Here is a 19,408-nt window from a genome sequence, read left to right as displayed (position 1 = left end):
CAGAGCGAGGTTTGATTGTGCAGAGCGAGGTTTGATTGTGCAGAGCGAGGTTTGATTGTGCAGAGCAAGGTTTGATTGTGCAGAGCAAGGTTTGATTGTGGATACATTGGTTTGATTGTGCAGAGCGAGGTTTGATTGTGCCGAGCGAGGTTTGATTGTGCCGAGCGAGGTTTCATTGTGCCGAGCGAGGTTTGATTGTGCCGAGCGAGGTTTGATTGTGCATAACTTGGTTTGAGTGTGCATAACTTGGTTTGATTGTGCAGAGCGAGGTCTGATTGTGTAGAGTGAGGTTTGATTGTGCAGAGCGAGGTTTGATTGTGGATTAGTTGGTTTGATTGTGCAGAGCAAGGTTTGATTGTGCATAACTTGGTTTGAGTGTGCATAACTTGGTTTGATTGTGCAGAGCGAGGTCTGATTGTGTAGAGCGAGGTCTGATTGTGCAGAGCGAGGTTTGATTGTGGATTAGTTGGTTTGATTGTGCAGAGCAATGTTTGATTGTGCATAACTTGGTTTGAGTGTGAAGAGCGAGGTTTGATTGTGCAGGGCGAGGTTTGATTGTGCAGAGCGAGGAGCGAGGTTTGATTGTGCAGAGCGAAGTTTGATTGTGCATAACTTGGTTTGAGTGTGCATAACTTGGTTTGATTGTGCAGAGCGAGGTCTGATTGTGTAGAGCGAGGTTTGATTGTGCAGAGCGAGGTTTGATTGTGGATTAGTTGGTTTGATTGTGCAGAGCAAGGTTTGATTGTGCATAACTTGGTTTGAGTGTGCATAACTTGGTTTGATTGTGCAGAGCGAGGTCTGATTGTGTAGAGCGAGGTTTGATTGTGCAGAGCGAGGTTTGATTGTGGATTAGTTGGTTTGATTGTGCAGAGCAATGTTTGATTGTGCATAACTTGGTTTGAGTGTGCATAACTTGGTTTGATTGTGCAGAGCGAGGTTTGATTGTGGATACGTTGGTTTGGTTGTGCAGAGCGAGGTTTGATTGTGCAGAGCGAGGTTTGATTGTGCAGAGCGAGGTTTGATTGTGCAGAGCAAGGTTTGTTTGTGCAGAGCAAGGTTTGATTGTGGATACGTTGGTTTGATTGTGCAGAGCGAGGTTTGATTGTGCCGAGCGAGGTTTGATTGTGCCGAGCGAGGTTTGATTGTGCATAACTTGGTTTGAGTGTGCATAACTTGGTTTGATTGTGCAGAGCGAGGTCTGATTGTGTAGAGTGAGGTTTGATTGTGCAGAGCGAGGTTTGATTGTGGATTAGTTGGTTTGATTGTGCAGAGCAAGGTTTGATTGTGCATAACTTGGTTTGAGTGTGCATAACTTGGCTTGATTGTGCAGAGCGAGGTCTGATTGTGTAGAGCGAGGTTTGATTGTGCAGAGCGAGGTTTGATTGTGGATTAGTTGGTTTGATTGTGCAGAGCAAGGTTTGATTGTGCATAACTTGGTTTGAGTGTGCATAACTTGGTTTGATTGTGCAGAGCGAGGTTTGATTGTGCAGAGCGAGGTTTGATTGTGGATAAGTTGGTTTGATTGTGCAGAGCGAGGTTTGATTGTGCAGAGCGAGGTTTGCTTGTGCAGAGCGAGGTTTGATTGTGCAGAGCGAGGTTTGATTGTGGATACGTTGGTTTGATTGTGCAGAGCGAGGTTTGATTGTGCAGAGCGAGGTTTGATTGTGCCGAGCGAGGTTTGATTGTGCCGAGCGAGGTTTGATTGTGCCGAGCGAGGTTTGATTGTGCATAACTTGGTTTGAGTGTGCATAACTTGGTTTGAGTGTGCAGAGCGAGGTCTGATTGTGTAGAGCGAGGTTTGATTGTGCAGAGCGAGGTTTGATTGTGGATTAGTTGGTTTGATTGTGCAGAGCGAGGTTTGATTGTGGATTAGTTGGTTTGGTTGTGCAGAGCGAGGTTTGATTGTGCAGAGTGAGGTTTGATTGTGGATTAGTTGGTTTGATTGTGCAGAGCGAGGTTTGATTGTGCAGAGCGAGGTTTGATTGTGGATTAGTTGGTTTGATTGTGCAGAGCGAGGTTTGATTGTGCAGAGCGAGGTTTGATTGTGCAGAGCGAGGTTTGATTGTGCAGTGCGTGGTTTGATTGTGCATACCACTGACCAAGCACCAGGGGCACTTCTTTCACACTTATAACTCGGTACAGTTCTATCTGACTCTCTGCTCGTACCTCATTTGGTTTTAGTCAAGTTACAATACACGTCCCTTAGAACTCATGGTTTTTGGTTAGTACACTTTGTCTGTCTGCCTGAACACCTTCATGGGCTCATCGAGATACACGCTTTGCTGTCATTCATTTTACTCCTGCAGCCCTAGCAGAGAGGAGCAGATATGAACTTGTAGTATGATTAATATTTGCCGTTGCATTTGATTTATTTGTGATAGCTGGATTGTATAGGACCTTTCTTTGCGGATTTACCCCAGCACTTTACGTGGTACGTAGCGCACACTTTGCTCAAAATAGTCTGTAAAGGTCTTAATTTTTATAGTATATTTTATTGCAGCTGTTATGGTATTTTACCGAATAAAGTTTCTGGAAAGAACTTATCAATGGTCATTACATGATCTTTCTAATGAAAATGTATATTGTTGTACGTGTTTGTTAAGCTATCTTTGCTTTCAGGCCTCATAATATATTAATTCTGTATATTTGAGAGTTTATGCTAGGATTTCAATATCTAGGCCACCAGTGTTCTTTGGGTTCAACCATACTAGCAGGTTATTTGGAGTCTGTGAAGTTTCAAAAGTTGCCAACTATGTCTCAATTCATTCGCGTCATTTGAAGTTCGTCCCTAGACATTGTGCTCTCTCTGTGGAAGACCACACTCTAAGCCGGAAGTGAATCCTTCCGAGGACAAGGAGTCCACTTCACCCCACAGTACATTACTAGTAAGACTAGGGTCATATATGCAAGAATACGTTTCCCCCCCGCACTACTCTACATTCGAAGTGCTTATTCGGTGATGTTCCTTTAGCTAAAGCTGTTTGCACATTTTCTTGGCAAAGTTCTTCCATCTTCATCCCTACATCTTCCACCAATATCACCAGCTTCACATACACGCGATCATTTAGCAGTCGCCATACACAGGCCACCCGTTCGACACTCCACGGTATGGGAAGCGTCTCTCCACATTACATCACCACCGCAACGTTACTTGACTACCCAACAAACACAGCCCAAGCAGTCATTTTACCTCCTTTATTAAGGTTTGATGTAAATATTACAACTGGATTCCTCCAATGTTTAATGACATCTCTTTTGGAGACCATTACAGCATGGACCTTCGACGGCGCGTCAGGAGAGGGATCCATTAAAAGTTGCTTTTTGTATAGTTTCCTTTGGTCGGTTTCACCGGAACACATCAGTCTTCTGTTCTACGCTTCTTCGCCTCCAGACCTCACCGAGATGCTATACTCAAATTTGGTTAAGCGACTATCCTGGGAATACTCTACTTTTCAATTTATGGATCCCTTTCAGAAATCATGGCAATACGGGCCCATACCCGCGCTGCAAGCGGAAGATTCGCTTTCGCCACCAAACATACACCCAACATGGGATTGTTCACGTGCGATTCCTCACAGACGTCTTCTGTGAGCGGTCCTGGTACAGCGCCCATCCCTCGGTTCCAATATACTTGAAACCTCTTGTAGTCACCTGGTTTCGCTACATCTGCCCATGTGATAGGGCCTTCTGCACCAGTCCCATGTTTTTTATCTGTGCCTGAAGAACCGCCCGGTGTAGACCTCTGGAAGCGGCCAAAATGCGGAGCCTACAGGTTCAGTGGCGCTAACCCTTAGAATTTACTGCATCCCACTGGTGTTTCCAGAGTTCTTCTAGATCTTCATTGGGTCTTTTTTGAAGTCTTTCAAGTTTTCAGCCACATGTATTGAAAGCTTCTTGTATTTTCCACATCACTGACCACATTTGCTTTCTGGAAAGCTGAAAACTACTTGATTTAGTTCTTGTTTTCATCCATACTTTCTATTTATTTGCGTTCAATGCTGGTAGTCTTTTCTCTGGGGCCAAGTCCCTCTTTTCCAGCATTTTACATCTTAAGTACAAATAGAGAGAGATCCCCATCTATGCCTGAAACAGACAGTGAGGTTCAGGAAATAAAGGCTCTGTCTTGGGGGGTATCTAAGGCAGGTGGGTGTTTTTGTGGGGAAATCTTTAAAATAAAAATTAATAAAGGAGCAGACGTTTAGAGGGAACACAGTAATCCTTCTGAGGAGTCACTTTGCTCTTATTCATGTGCCCAGAATACAGAATACTTTGAAAAATTACGCAGAGGGGCTGAGACATCCTCCGATACATGTTGATAGAATGCTTAAGGAGATAAAAAAAAATACCAGGAAACAAAAAAGAAAAAAAAAAGGGAATAAATATGTAACATATTGAATTTCTTTATAGGAATCCATATCCTTCCTTGGTGGATGGAAGTACATAAGGGAAACAATAATTGGTCGTACCAAAGGCGGGTCGGTGACTCAAGGCCTCAAAGAACAGACGGCCACCAGAATGCCTTACTCTACTCATCTCAATCCCCTTTCCCCTATTCAACTGTGGGTTACACCACCTGTCATATAGTTTGGGATCTGTGCTAACTGTAAGCATGGAATATCACCACCACCATGCTAGTGGTGATCGCTTTTTCCTACTCATGACAGCAGGTGCTAAACCTCGGTGATCAAAGGCGAGCACAGAGGCTCCTCCATTCTGATGAGGAGACACCTCATGGGATGTTGTAGTGATCACGGTCTCTTCATACGCCACATTAATGTCCAAGAACCACGGAAGTCTTCGGCCATCTAGGAGCCACAAAGATCAATGCGCAATGTGTCTTTCTCTGAAACTGTGGCACTACCGTGGGATCAAGGGAGTTGGCAGGCAAGTTCTGCGAGCAGGAGGACTTTCCAGTGGAGAAGGAAAGCATCAGGAAGAGGGCACCATTCTCCATCCAAGAGGTGATCTGGAAGCACTTTGCTTTGTCCTTGAAGGACATCACGTCTATGGAGGGATGCTAGATAACTAGACACCTTGCAAAAGACTGGATGCTGAATTGCGACCGAAGGGGATTACTGGGTAAAAACAGGGAGCTCGCTCAGACCTCGCTTATGCAGACATCCGACACGGATATGGAAAGACCCACTTGAGACACAGATGAGAAGATCTTCACCAATGGGTCCATAGGTTGAATACCACACTCAGAACCCCTTTCAACTTCGGACTGATAATAGTTAGGATCACTTTATTGACTTCTTAACTGTTCTTTGCCTTTGCCTTCCATTTACACACGAGGAATAGCAGGACCTAAATTAATTAAAAACCCTCTTAAATTGGCCAGTTCTAATAACGGACACTGTCCCCATCGTCGCGCGCCCCCGATTCATGCTTCTTGCTGTTGGAGTTGGAGTGTTATGGTTCCGGTGTGAGCATAACCATAACCGGTCAGTTTCAGAGGCTTTTAGTTTTTTAAAATCTAAACATAATATCCCTCTCCATTTGTATTGTGATTGAATGCGTAGAGCATGGTAGTGAAGTTGGTACGCAAACTCCAAAGTATTGAAATGTACCACAACCAACTGGCACAGAGGAGATGGCATGAACAGTGACCATCCCTGCTCACAGGACAGACTGGTGCCAGTGCAGAGGTTGGGTTACACATTCAATTTATATGAAAATTAGACATTCGTGACACCTTACTGCATCTGGTTTTGGAAGACAAAATTGGCATATTATTTGGAGACCGATCCAGTGCTATGAGGGTAGATGTAGAAAAAAAAACACTTTGGGGGGGGGGGGGGGCGCTTTCCAATCCTCTAGAGATTGCTCCAGCCCTTGTGGGCCCGTGTGGCCTCGTGCAAGCTTTTTCGACTGAGAAGTCTGCAAAACTCTCAGAGGTCCACAAACCTCTGAAGATTGTGGAGGACACAAAATGATAATTTCTCAACAGCCTATCAGAGTCTGCGTAAATGCTCGACTGTCCACAAACATATGTGAATTATGTTGCCATTTCCAGAGAGCAATACACAAATTGTAGTTTTAGAATGGCTGAATAGAACCGGTAGAGGAAACAGAAGAGAGTGGCCTCTGTCCTTCCAAGCTATGTTTGTGCCCCTCTATTCACTTGCTTTTGTACTGGTCCTTCCCAAAAATCAACCTGGAGAGGTCATATGCACCTCCCCATCCCAAAGAACTGTTCGTTCCTTGAGTAAATCCGCAAGACTCATCCAAGAATCGAACAACGGTGGATTACATTCCTTTGGGAAATGATTTCTGCGCTTTGTGACATGGTGCCAAAGTCAGCAGCAAATTCAGACTTGCTTTGCCACCCGATTTAACTACAGTGGCGCCCCCAACCGAGTCCGGCAATGCAAGGCAGCTGCTTGAACGGCGAGTGACCTCTGCCAGGGTCGGGCGACACAACCAGTTGCACCTTCAAGGCTCTGTAGGTTGAAGGTGGCCTCTGGTAGATTTACAGCAATGTTTTTATGGGCCGTTGCGCATAATTTCATCTGTATGTTTGTCGTCCTGGGGCCCATTGTGAGGGTATGTTCTGTTTTATTACAGGAAGTGCAAAGCGCCCCAACTTCCGCAAGCCTAACACATTAACCAAAAGGTATAAACTGGTCTCATGGAGCTGACTGCATGCGAACACCATCAGCTCTGTACAACAAAGACCTTTGAACGTTACCCAAGACCCTTACACTTTCCACACAAGACCCTTACCAAACACCCTTGCACTTTACACAAGAACCTTACACTTTCCACACAAGACCCTTTCACTTTCCACACAAGACCCTTGAACATTACCCAAGACCCTTACACAATACCCTTACAAAAGACCCTTGCACTTTGCACAAGATGCTTACACTTTACACACAAGACCCTTACACTTTACACACAAGATGCTTACACTTTACACACAAGACCCTTACACTTTACACACAAGACGCTTACACTTTACACACAAGACCCTAACACTTTACACACAAGACCCTAACACTTTACACAAGACCCTAACACTTTACACAAGACCCTTACACTTTACACATGAGAAACTAACACTTTACACAAGACCCTTACAAAAGACCCTTGCACTTTACAAAAGACCCTCACACTTTACAAAAGACCCTCACACTTTACAAAAGACCCTCACACTTTACACACAAGACCCTTACAAAAACCCTTACACTTTCCACACAAGACCCTTACACTTTCCACACAAGACCCTTACACTTTCCACACAAGACCCTTACACTTTCCACACAAGACCCTTACACTTTCCACACAAGACCCTTACCAAACACCCTTGCACTTTACACAAGAACCTTACACTTTCCACACAAGACCCTTGCACTTTCCACACAAGACCCTTGAACATTACCCAAGACCCTTACGCAATACCCTTACAAAAGACCCTTGCACTTTACAAAAGACCCTCACACTTTACAAAAGACCCTCACACTTTACAAAAGACCCTCACACTTTACACACAAGACCCTTACAAAAACCCTTACACTTTCCACACAAGACCCTTACACTTTCCACACAAGACCCTTACACTTTACACAAGACCCTTACCAAACACCCTTGCACTTTACACAAGAACCTTACACTTTACACACAAGACCCTTGCACTTTCCACACAAGACCCTTGAACATTACCCAAGACCCTTACACAATACCCTTACAAAAGACCCTTGCACTTTGCACAAGACCCTTACACTTTACACACAAGACCCTTACACTTTACACACAAGACCCTAACACTTTACACACAAGACCCTAACACTTTACACACAAGACCCTAACACTTTACACACAAGACCCTAACACTTTACACACAAGACCCTAACACTTTACACACAAGACCCTAACACTTTCCACTTTTACACAAGACCCTTGCACTTTACAAAGAGCACCAATGTTATGCACTCCACTGCGAGTCATAACACAGACTGAACCCAGGATGAACATGGTAAATATCTGCTGGAATACTCAGTTAGACTGGACCAAGTAAAAGCAGAAAGGACTCTCAGAGCATCGAGTGCTGAAGGAAGCGCGCCCAGAACACAGGGGGAGCTTCTCAGAGCAATGGAAGTTATTGAAGAGGCGGTGAGTGAAGGAACCAGCTGAGGATACTCCCACGCAGGATTGTGGGATATGTTCAAGAGACATAAACAATGGTCATTTCCATACCACAATGGCTATAAGGCACTTCAGTAAATTTCACTAGTTTCAGATTCAAATGTTGCATTTTATTGCGCCTTTAATGCGTTTACGCTATTTAAAGGGCCACCACTGTAGAGTAAATCACCTCTCTTTACACAGCCCTACATGTTAGGTTACAATAATTTTATAATGCGCACAGCTACCCAAAAAGGGTTTCCCAGCGCAGGACTGAAGGACAAAGGAAGTGAAAAATGAAAAGTTATTGATTAAATAACCAGGTTTTTAGTAGTTTACAGAAATTCGTGTATAGTGTTTTCTCTGTGAATCATTAAGGGGAGAGAATTCCATAAGAGAGGGCCAAGATAGGAAAAAGAACGACCACCCATTCTTTTAAGCTTGACCCTAGGGACCACAAATTTTTCCTGAGTGGTGGACCGCAACAAGCGGGAAGGTAGATGAAAACGGACTAACTTTTGCAGGTAATGAGGGGCAGTGCCTGTCTTGATCTTAAACATATAGTTCAGAGCTTTAAATTTAGTTTGATTTTCCACTCTGAGCCAATGAAGATCTCTCAAGGCAGTAGTAGTAGTAGAAGTCATTCTTGGGAGTTTGCAGAGCAATCTTGCGGCAGAATTCTGGACCACCTGAAGCTTGCGTAGTACATCCCTATTTGCGCCCAAGAAAAGGATATTTCTGTAATCCAGTCTAGATGTTACAAGTGCCTGGACAACTGTCTTTTGGGTAGCGCTAGGGAGCATCCAAATGATTTTCTTCAACCATTTCAATATGGTGAAGCAGGTGGCCGCTGTTTTTACCGCATGTTTTTTCATAGAAAGATTATTATCCATGATAAATCCCAGGTTGCGGACTTGGGAGGAGGGCACAGGATGAGGACCCATTACAGTGGGCCAGTGTTGGGGGCCCCATAGATCTTTGTTTTTCCCTAAAATAAGGATCTTGGTTCTTTCACCATTGAGCTTGAGTAGATTGCTTTGCATCCAAGATTCAATCTTACTTAAGCCAGTTTGAAGAGTGGAAGGGCCTGACAGCTTTTCTGCTGAGAGGGAAAAAATTATTTGGGTGTCGTCAGCGTACGAAAAGAGACAGCCCAGCCTCTTCTGCAATTGCTGCCAAAGGTTGCACATATATATTGAACAGAAGAGGGCTAAGGATGGACCCCTGAGGCACGCCATAAGGAGAAGAGTAGGTTTTTGACGTGGCCCTAGAGGAGAAAACTTGAAAAGTCCGCCTGGATAGAAAAGAGGACAGCAAGCCAAGCGCCATACCAGTAACACCGAGAGACTGTAAAGATTTTATTAACACGGTATGAGAAACCGTGTCAAATGCAGCACTCAAGTCCAATAGAACAAGGGCTGCTGTGTTACCTTTATCTAAGTGTTGCGCAACATTTCATTAACACCAGGAAGAGTCGTTTCAGTCGAGAAACCTGCACAGAAGCCAGACTGGGATGAATGTAAAAAATTTGAAGATTCGACAAACTCAGTAAGCTGTAGATTAACGTGTTCCTCTAAAATCTTAGTAAAGATTGGGAGTAAAGAGATGGGCCTAAAATTAGATGGCTGATCAGGGTCAGCATTAGCCTTTTTCAAGAGTGGGAGGACCATGGCATGTTTCCAATCGGGCGGAACAATGGCTTCTTGGAGCGACGCGTTAAGTAGCCTCATAATGATTTCCAAAGATGGCAACTCAAATTGTTGAAGTACAAAAGCAGGAAGGAGATCACAAGGAGACCCTGACTTAAGACGGTTTAAATTTTTTTTAGAGACTCAATATTGAGAGGAGACCACGTTTCCAGTTTAGTTGACAGTTTGTCCGAAGAAATAGGCTCAGACGAAGAAGCTAACTGGATAGGCACTAGTGGTCTAGTTTTATCTAATGGTAAATATATTTGCTCCACTTTATATATGAAAAAATTAGCGAGGCTATTACATTGTGACTCATCTAAAGCGGGCGGGTGGGCTGTGTATCTGAGCCAGCTAACTTTTTAACCATGGAAAACAATGTACGTGGACAATTCTTTACATTGGAAATAGTGGAGGAAACATATTCCACTCTAGCCAGTTTACATAAAGCATGGTATTTTTTTTAAGTGGTTTTATATAGGATTTTAGATTCTGAGGAGTAATTTTTTCTTCAACATCTTTCCAATGATATACTTTTTTCAATTTTTAATTGTTCAGTGAACCACGGAGCAGGAAGATCATGATTATATAATTTTTTAACAGAGGTAGGAAGGCATTCATCAGTTGCGTTGGAGATCCAACTGTAGATGGTCTCTAAAGAAGACATAGATATCGAATCCATGGTGGGAGCACTGTTGAACCGGGTTCGATTAAATGTGTCAATGTCCATTTTTCCCCAGTTCCTGGGTTGGGATTGTGATCCAGATACTGAAGTTAATACCTTCCCTGAGACTGTAAAATAGAACTTGACAGCAAAATGATCTGACCAACACAAGGGGAAGGCCGGAGGACATTGAATGTCAAGTAAATTAGAAAAAATGGGATCCAATAAGTGGCCCACCACATGCTTTGGGCCGCTATTGCAGAGTGGAAGGTTCATAGCAGCCAGATCCGAAATCAATGTGCCACTAGTAGTACAATCAGTATTATCAAGGTGAAGATTTAAATCACCCAAAATGGTGAAATTAGCCCTTTTTGAGTAGATAAGGGGCAATCAGGTCTGGGAATGATGACACCCAAGGACCAGCCGATCCTGGGGGCCGATACATCACTAAGAATCACCAACAAAAGGCATTCCAGAAAATTCCTTTATATGATGAGGTCTTCTTGAGTTTTTAAACCTTCTAAGGCATCATTCGCTGGATGCCCTTCGAAGTGATGTGGTTCTCAGTTTACATGAAAAACAGGAAGCAACATGGAAGAGGCAGATAAGCCATTTATAGACTTAAACCTTCTGATAACGTTTTCAAGCAAACATCTTCTTCTGCATCTGTGTCCCCGCGGCATCGAATCGTCTAGATTGTTGATAGGAAATAGTTCCTGATTATCAGTTCTGTCTTCCCATCCCAGGACTTGTGATGGCAGTAGGATATATTAGTTTGTATTACATGGCAGTGTTCATTATTGATTTGAAGGGTTATCGATTGCCAGTTCCAGAATATTCTTGCAAATGTTGTGGTTTTTTTATTCTGCTCTTACAGGAGCACTCCACAACAAAGGTCACTGCTGGATGGATTTGCTACATATGGGGTACTGGTTGATTTGTAAAAGTGGTAACTGTTCCTCAAACTGATGATCATTTAATTCAATATGACTGCAGGTCTAGACCTCTAGATAAGATATAAAAAAATTAAGCTAAGCATAGATCAAAAAGTAAATAAAAATATATGACAAGACATAAGTCCCCAGATCCTTTAAAACAAACAGTAGCACTGATTACCCAGAGATGGTGTGATCTCAACTGAAACAATACAAAAAACCTATGAACATCATGGCCTACAAGATGAACGTTCTTAGAGGAAGGCTCCTAAGTTCTTAGATGGACTTCCAGAAATAAGACACACCGCAAGGCCTTGGAGAGGAGCTAACACGCTGTGGCTTTTATTTCAAAATAAATTTGGGCCACTGGACTATTTCTCATGCACAACAGAACTGAAGGAGATCTCTTCTGGCATTGGTTATGGATCCGTCAGTCTAGCAGGGACCGTCAGTCCGGGCTTTGGAAGTTCAAGCCCCATCAGTGTCACAGACCTGAAGGAGCCGCACACCACCAAGGCGCTACAGCGGAAGAGTTTACAGAGCAGAACAAGCTTTCATTCTCCCCTTGCTTAGTATCCATGCTGTGATATTGGTTTTGTAAAGGTGCACAGGTCTCCTTACAGCTCCCACAAACGTTATTAATTTGCCTTTAGAAAAGGCCACGACAAGTGACTTTATTACACCTCTTTTAAATATACCATCTTTGGACACAGACGTGTTGCAAATGATCACCTGATTGCTGCCTTGATAAGATCCTATCAATGAGAATCCTGATTGGTCAATGTAGGGGGGGGTCTCTTTGATCTGAGAGATCTCCGATGTCTGATCTTATTCTTATATTTTCACCCACCAGCCTTTGAAACATAAGATCAGAACTTCCCACTGGATCAGCTGCTTTCAGTCCAGGAGTTGGCCTCAGTCTTTCCTGACCGATAGCAGGAGGCTCTGCTGGGCATGTGTGCCCAGAGCTCCTCTGTACCACGTGTAGAACTGATACCCTGTTTAAGGTCCAATCCAGACCACACCAGGACCCAATCAGAAGGTATTACCTCAGCTAGCACCCCGAAGCCAAGTTTACCTGCAAGGAACTGGGCTTGAAAATCAGTTTTCCACCTTATCAAGGACCTCAGGGCTCTTGAGGAAGGAACAGGACAGTCTTTGACAGAGGGATGAAAAAGTGGGGAGTCTAATTCCAGGGTCCATTTCTCTGCTTTCCAAAACGCCAGAATTTACCCCCCTCTTTTTTGGTATTCAAGCAGAAACCAAAAAGAGCTGGGAGAATCTAGGAGTCATCTTACATGCTGATGTGAGCAAGAAGTCCCACGTCAGTTATATGGTAAAAACCGCTTTCTTCTGACTGAGCAAATAAAAGGTATTTTGTTCAGTACCGAATAATCCTACTGTTTGCTACTGGGACGATCAGAGAATGTTAGCTTACACTATAGACATGGATTCTATTTCAGGCAAGCGGGATAGCAAAGTTTAAGACACACATTTTAATATGTTTAGGTGATGATGCTTGTACTTACAGTCCAATCTACTCAGAAGACTGCAAACGGTACAGAATGCCGCCGCCAGATTAGTACTGGATGGTCCCAAACACCAGTCCATGAAGGTTGGGATACAGAAGTTGCATTGCCACCAGTCGTCCAGCGCATAAAATTCAAGGCACTTTGCATTGCACACAAGGCACTTTACAGAGAAGGTCCACAATTTCTTTGGGATGCCTTTAGCTGGTACTTTCCGAGCAGACCGCTACGCTCGCCCAATGCTTTCCTGATGCCCACCTCCAGAGTCAAAAGAATGAACGTGGGGGAGTTTCAGACATAACACTGTCAGGATATGGAACTCTCTTCTGCTGTCTCTCAGGAAGATTTCATCCCTGTTCGAATTTAGGAAACACCTCAAGACATGGCTTTTTGCAAATTAGTTTCTCTAACACAGTATGTGAACCGTAAGCGCCTAGACACCTATGGGTATTAGTGCGCTATATAAATTGTTATAACATAACATACTTTATAAAACAAATCTGGTAGTTGAAATGTGCGTCGCGTGGCATTTCACCGCAACATAATAATCATTCCCTTCACTCTTCGACCCCAACAGAATTTATTTGGCCTGTTTTTCAGGGCAGAAAGGTAGAAGGGAAGAGGACAGGAGGAGGACTAAACAGAGCAAACTTTCCGAATAGGATTCTTGCGGATCCATTGAACATTTTTTATATGATAGTTTTGAGGGATTGGTTATGTTTTATGCTGTAGCAAGAGCCTGGAAGAAGTCACTTTATACGCTGGGCGCTCTACAAGGACATGCATCATAAGTCAAACCTGACACCAGGATTTTTAGACAATTCCACGAACTTGGCACAGGCATATAAATATATATAACAATTCTGGGCAGATAAGTGCCCCTGATTTCCGGGACTCCATTTCCCATGAGCCTTTACAAATATGCATGCATGTGGAGGCTTTTCTGTCGGGTTTCATTTCATAGCACCCTAGCAGCACCAATAGGATTGTCAATGTCACACTCTTCAAACAGGAGGACCCAACACACATGGGCTTCTAAACTTCCTATGATCTTGTGCAGGAAAGGGTTTGGACACACATTTTTCTCTTTTCTGACAAGCTTGCAGTGCCAGAAAGCACCCTCGTTTTCTGGATCAACCCAGATCAGCATCTAGGTGTTAATTGGTAATTTAGCCAGACCGAAATGAGCACAGAGATGCAGGCAGTTTGAAGAACACCCTCGACCGAGCAGAGTTCAAGCCCATCAGGTAAGTAACAGGTGTATATTCAGAATGGAGGGAGCCAGCATGGGGGAGTTCAGCATCAACTCCCATTATCTTTCCGTCATAGTTTCAACGGATAGGTCAGACATTCACTAGAAACTTGACTCACATTACACCACACATAAACCATTCAGGTAACAACAGCAGGCCTCCAAAAAGATGGAAAACAAAGTTTATGATTAGAAGAGGCCGCTCTTTCTGTCAGTTCCTTTAGCATATGGTAGATTTGTGTTGCCCGCAGTGGGAGGCCCTTTGCATAACTGGAATGGTCACCTTTCTCTCTCTTATTGCTATATTTGGGTGTTGTTAGTACTAATCAGGCACAACCAAAGCCCACACAGAGTTACCAAGATTTAAAATGTAAATACAATGAAGTAACACTATTAGGAAATGTGCCACATTATGCCGCACAATTTGCCTTTTCTTGCTGCATAATTTACTCAACCCTACAGCGTAATTTGGCCCTCTCTTGCCACATAATTCCAGTGGCCCTCCCTGTAGGTTTTGAATTAAATGCTCTCCCCCTCAGGCTCGGTCCTCTGCTCCTACATATTGTTGCCCGTTTCTCCCTGAGTGTTGGACTATGTTTTTGTGATCATACGGGTCCTCCCAGTCTACGTAAGTGTTGTCTAGGTTGTGTTGTTTGTATCTCTTGGACCTGCCAGAGCTGGTATTGTTTTGGCAGGAAAAGGCCCAGGGGGTACCAGGATCCCCCCTTTCAGTCACTATGTGCAGCAGGGAAGCTCTTCTATAAGCCATCATCCTGTGAATTAAGGAATGCAGACCTGACCTTAAAGATCAGACCGCCCAGCTGGAGACGGGGTGGGGTACCACCTCACTCCATGTCATCAGCACAGCAGCCTCTGACTTTCATTGGAGAACTTCAGTTGTTCTGGGGATTGTAGTCCTTGGTTGCAGCCACTGAACCAGCTGGACCGAAACATCTGACAACCATGACCTGTAACAAAATGCCCAAACCTAGGATCTTCTTGCCTAAAGGACACAGTGTGAAGTGGCGGCAACTCTTGGGTTGGGTGCCGCAGAGGTCCTTCAAGTAGAGGTTGACACCCGTAGGATCTCGAGCTTATGCAGCTTCCATCTTGAAATGTAGAAACAATGTCTTGGACCTCAAACCCCACCTGAATGTCTTATGTACATAGCAATAACTTTTCACAAACAATGAAGAATTCACACTGAAAGTATTTGCATTTAATGGAGGAAAACAGAACTAAAAAAAATCACTAGAGTGGAAGACAACTTAGGTGGGTGTGAAACTATTCACCCATGGAGGAGAGCAACCCACACCAAGTGAGACCTCCATCCAGACAGTCGTGAAGCCCTTCAAGGAGCAACGACTCTTCCATCAGACGAGACGGTTCTTTCGAAGGAGGCAACTCTGGGGACCAATCTCTCTCTGGCCTAGATGAGACAACTCTGCAGTGAATGAGACCTTCCTACACCCAACTAAAAGTGAGTGAGACCGTGAAATATCCTGAAAGACCGCGCTCAAACAAGCACAACTTCCCTAAACCAAAAAGACTGCCTGCAGAGAGTAGGCCTGAAACACTAACTGCAAAACTAACCTTACGCTAGTGGCAGCATCACGCCATAAAGAGGGTTGGGTAAAAGCACTGTGACCAGTGGCACAAAAACCAAAAGAATGTAAACCAGATTTAATCCCTGATGGAATCCATTGCTCCCTGCCTAGACAGAGCACCCAGGAAGCACCTCAGCAGTGTACATGAACGTCAAGATCAGTCTAGGAGGGCAGAAGTGGTTTTAGCCTCCTTGAAAGGACTCCCTGCCATCATCACAATGTCTGAAACTCCTGGCTGTTTCTGATAATTTATTTGGCCAACATGTGACCAATCACATCGGCTGTTGCATTTTGCCCATTCCAACTGTGGAGGATGCCACTACTGAGCTTAAGCAATCAATGTATTTACTGAATTGCTTTGTGGACAAGGGAGGCCACAGATATATGTGTTGGAGTGTGTAGGCACAAACTTTCGTAGGTACCTCACCAATGGTGGCATCCGACCAACATGGAAAGGGCCCTTCATTCCAATATTCTGCAGAGAAAGCATGGCCATTTTCGTCCAATTCTCCCCAAGCAAAAATTCATACTAAAATTAGAGTGACTGACCCTCTAGTGAGAGAGTGTGCACCAGCGAGTGAGCCTATCCTATGGCTGGGAGATCACCTCCAGTAAGCGAGATGGCAATTGAGTAAGTGATTCAGTCATCTATCCTGAGAGACCGCCTTCGAGTGATAATAAAGGCCCTCCGTGATTGAGCCTTTTCCAAAGCCTTCACGCCTACTCATCTAGTGAATGAGGAAACCTCCAGACCACTCATCTAGTGAGGGTGGAAACTTCTAACCTACTCATCTGGTGAGAAAGGAAACCTCTAACCTACTCATTTAGTGAGTGAGGAACCCTCTAACCTACTCGACTAGTGAGAAAGGAAACCTCTAACCTACTCTTCTAGAGAGTGAGGAAACGTCTAACCTACTCATCTAGTGAGTGAGAAAACATCCAGCATACTCATCCAGTGAGTGAGCAAACCTCTAACCTACTTATCTAGTGAGTGAGGAAACCTCTAACCTACTCATCTAGTGAGTGGGAAAACCTCTAGCATACTCATCCAGTGAGTGAGGAAACCTCTAACCTACTTATCTAGTGGGTGAGGAAACATCTAACCTACTCATCTAGTGAGTGGGGAAACCTCTAACCTACTCACCTAGTGAGAAAAGAAACCTCTAACCTACTCATCTAGTGAGAAAGGAAACCTCTAACCTACTCATTTAGTGAGTGAGGAACCATCTAACCTACTTTTCTAGTGAGCCAGGAAACTTCTAACCTACTCATCTAGTGAGTGGGAAAACCTCCAGCATACTCCTCCAGTGAGTGAGGAAACCTCTAACCTACTCATCTAATGTGTGTTAAAACCTCTAGCATACTCATCCAGTGAGTGAGGAAACCTCTAACCTACTCATCTAGTGAGTGGGAAAACCTCTAACATACGCATCTAGTGAGTGAGGAAACCTCTAACCTACTCATCTAGTGAGTGAGAAAACCTCTAACCTACTCATCTAGTGAGTGAGGAAACCTCCAACCTACTCATCTAGTGAGTGAGGAAACCTCTAACATACTTATCTAGTGTGTGGGAAAATCTCTAACCTACTCACCTAGTGAGTGAGGAAACCTTTAATAAGCAAGTCTTTTCCCGAGACTTAGAGGTTACCTTCCAGTGACAAGATGGCCCACATGTGATTATATGTGTATCCTGAAGCCTAATGGATGGCTAATTAGTGAGTGGGAAGGGCCTCCAATGGTTGAATCTGACCTAATGTCTGAGAGACTACATCTCTAGTGAGCAAGACGTACCTGCCATCAGTGAGTCTGATATAAATCACCTCTCTAGTGAGCGACAGTGCATCCAATGAGTGTGTCAATCCCAAAGTCTGAGATATCAGCTTCCAATGAGACAGCAAATCCCCTGCGGCCTGGGAGCGAGGTTGCAATGAAGATTTATCTAGTGAGATACAATGTCTATATAAATTATCCACTATGCCCCACATCCTACACCCGATGTCTATCAGCTACTCCGTACCTTAGCATGGCGCCTCCTTGGGGCGGTGTGCTGGTTCTCGGTGACCGTCACCTCGTAAAACTCCTGGATATCTAGACAGCCAGATAAGGAAGAGAAGAGAAGAGGGTGAGGATGATATAGTGGGATTCACCTACAAATGTGCACAATAAGCTACAGGTGCCACCAACCTACAACCATACTGGATCCCTACAGAGTTGGTAGCTGTAAGTTACGACCAACTGAACATAAAGGCAACACAAACGTGCAACCATTCTGCATCCCTACAGCTCTATAAAGTGCCACCAAATGAACCTAAAAAAGGTGACACCAACCCACAACCATACTGCATCCCTACAGAACCGTGTGCTACTACCAACTTAGCATAAATAAGGTGACACCATCACACAGCCATACTCTTATTGATGAGTTGCGTAGAGCTTCTTCACACCTGAAGGTCTCTTGACACTAAGAAAGAGTCAGCAGGGCAATTTATTTGGAAAATAGCCAGGTCTGAAGTCTTTCTCTGACATAGATGTGGGAAGAAATCAATTTGAGTTCAAATAGTTGATCACTCTACAGTTTAGGGGCGAGGACGAAGAAAAAGCGGCCAAGAAGATTTAGAAAAAAAAGGAGCCTTAAGGAGGTGAAGTTGAGAGCAACATAAAGATCAATTAGGCTCATATCTGGAAATCCGTAATGTGAGGAGCGATGGTACAGAACCGTAAAGGCACATTCACAATGCAGACAATTTTGGATTTTATTTTAGAGTGGATAGGGAGCCAGCGAATATGTCTTTATATAGACTTAGGGGGTTAGGTTACATTTGGCAGAAAAGGTACTTTGCCACAAATGTGGTGGAGCACCCTGTCCGCAAAAACCGACGGTCCACCCACTCCATTTAGAGTTGGGTGAACCATCATATTTCTGCCAGCAGATTTCCGGCTAGCTCCAATGGCTGAAACCATAGACCAGCGGCCTGGTGTTTATCAGGATGTCAGTCCAAGTACCTTGGACTTGCCCCTATATACAAAAGATGTTCTGATATACTATTTTTCCTTTTCAGAACCACAAGGAAAAGCCTGGTGATACTGAACAGAAAACAATTAAAACGACCCCCTCACACCCCGGGTGAAAACTATCCGAGTCAATCCCACAAAAGGTGATGGGACGATGCTTGCAATTTGTCTAACCACTGGCAATGGCTCGGGTAGCACTCCAACCAATCATTCTTTTGCTCCCCATGCCACCTCACTTTGGACCCATCCTTATGCAAATCACTCTTGACCCTACTCCAATGGGAAGAGTCCAGCCCGAACTGCCAGCCCAGGTCCTTCCTGAACACAAGCAACCCAATGCCAGTTTTGCCCCGATTAGTGCACATTAGTTGAGTACAGCTTGGCTTCATTGGCACATTGAGCAGGGAACCCAGGTCTGGGCATACCCCTGCCACTTAGGGTGTAATGTGAAGTCAGGAATACTTGCAAACTGTCCGAGTTCAGGGTCAATCGTTTTTTTTTCAAGTACAAACTCCCACATTGGGTGTTTGTTTCTGAAATACAAGAAAGTAAGCTGGGTGGTCACATGAAACATGGTAAGTTGGCTGAAACTTA

General features: G+C 44.1%; 1 protein-coding gene across 4 annotated transcripts in view; it reads right to left on the bottom strand.

Moving 5' to 3' along the window:
* DLG4 (discs large MAGUK scaffold protein 4) overlaps positions 1 to 19,408 on the bottom strand; it is an 863,469-nt gene that overhangs the window by 810,932 nt on the left and 33,129 nt on the right. For all 4 annotated transcript variants that reach the window (XR_014972361.1, XM_085639539.1, XM_085639540.1 and 1 more), the window contains exon 2: positions 17,820 to 17,890. Coding sequence is in view for 3 of the 4 variants with exons in the window: in XM_085639539.1 (XP_085495665.1) it covers positions 17,820 to 17,890 (71 nt within the window). In the remaining variant the exon portion in view is untranslated. The remainder of the gene's footprint in view (positions 1 to 17,819; positions 17,891 to 19,408) is intronic.

The sequence above is a fragment of the Triturus cristatus genome, chromosome 12 (genome assembly GCF_964204655.1).
Source record: "Triturus cristatus chromosome 12, aTriCri1.1, whole genome shotgun sequence".
NCBI classification, from domain to species: domain Eukaryota; kingdom Metazoa; phylum Chordata; class Amphibia; order Caudata; family Salamandridae; genus Triturus; species Triturus cristatus.
The sequence above is the reverse complement of the archived record's forward strand: the minus strand, read 5'-3'. Positions and strand labels throughout refer to the sequence as shown.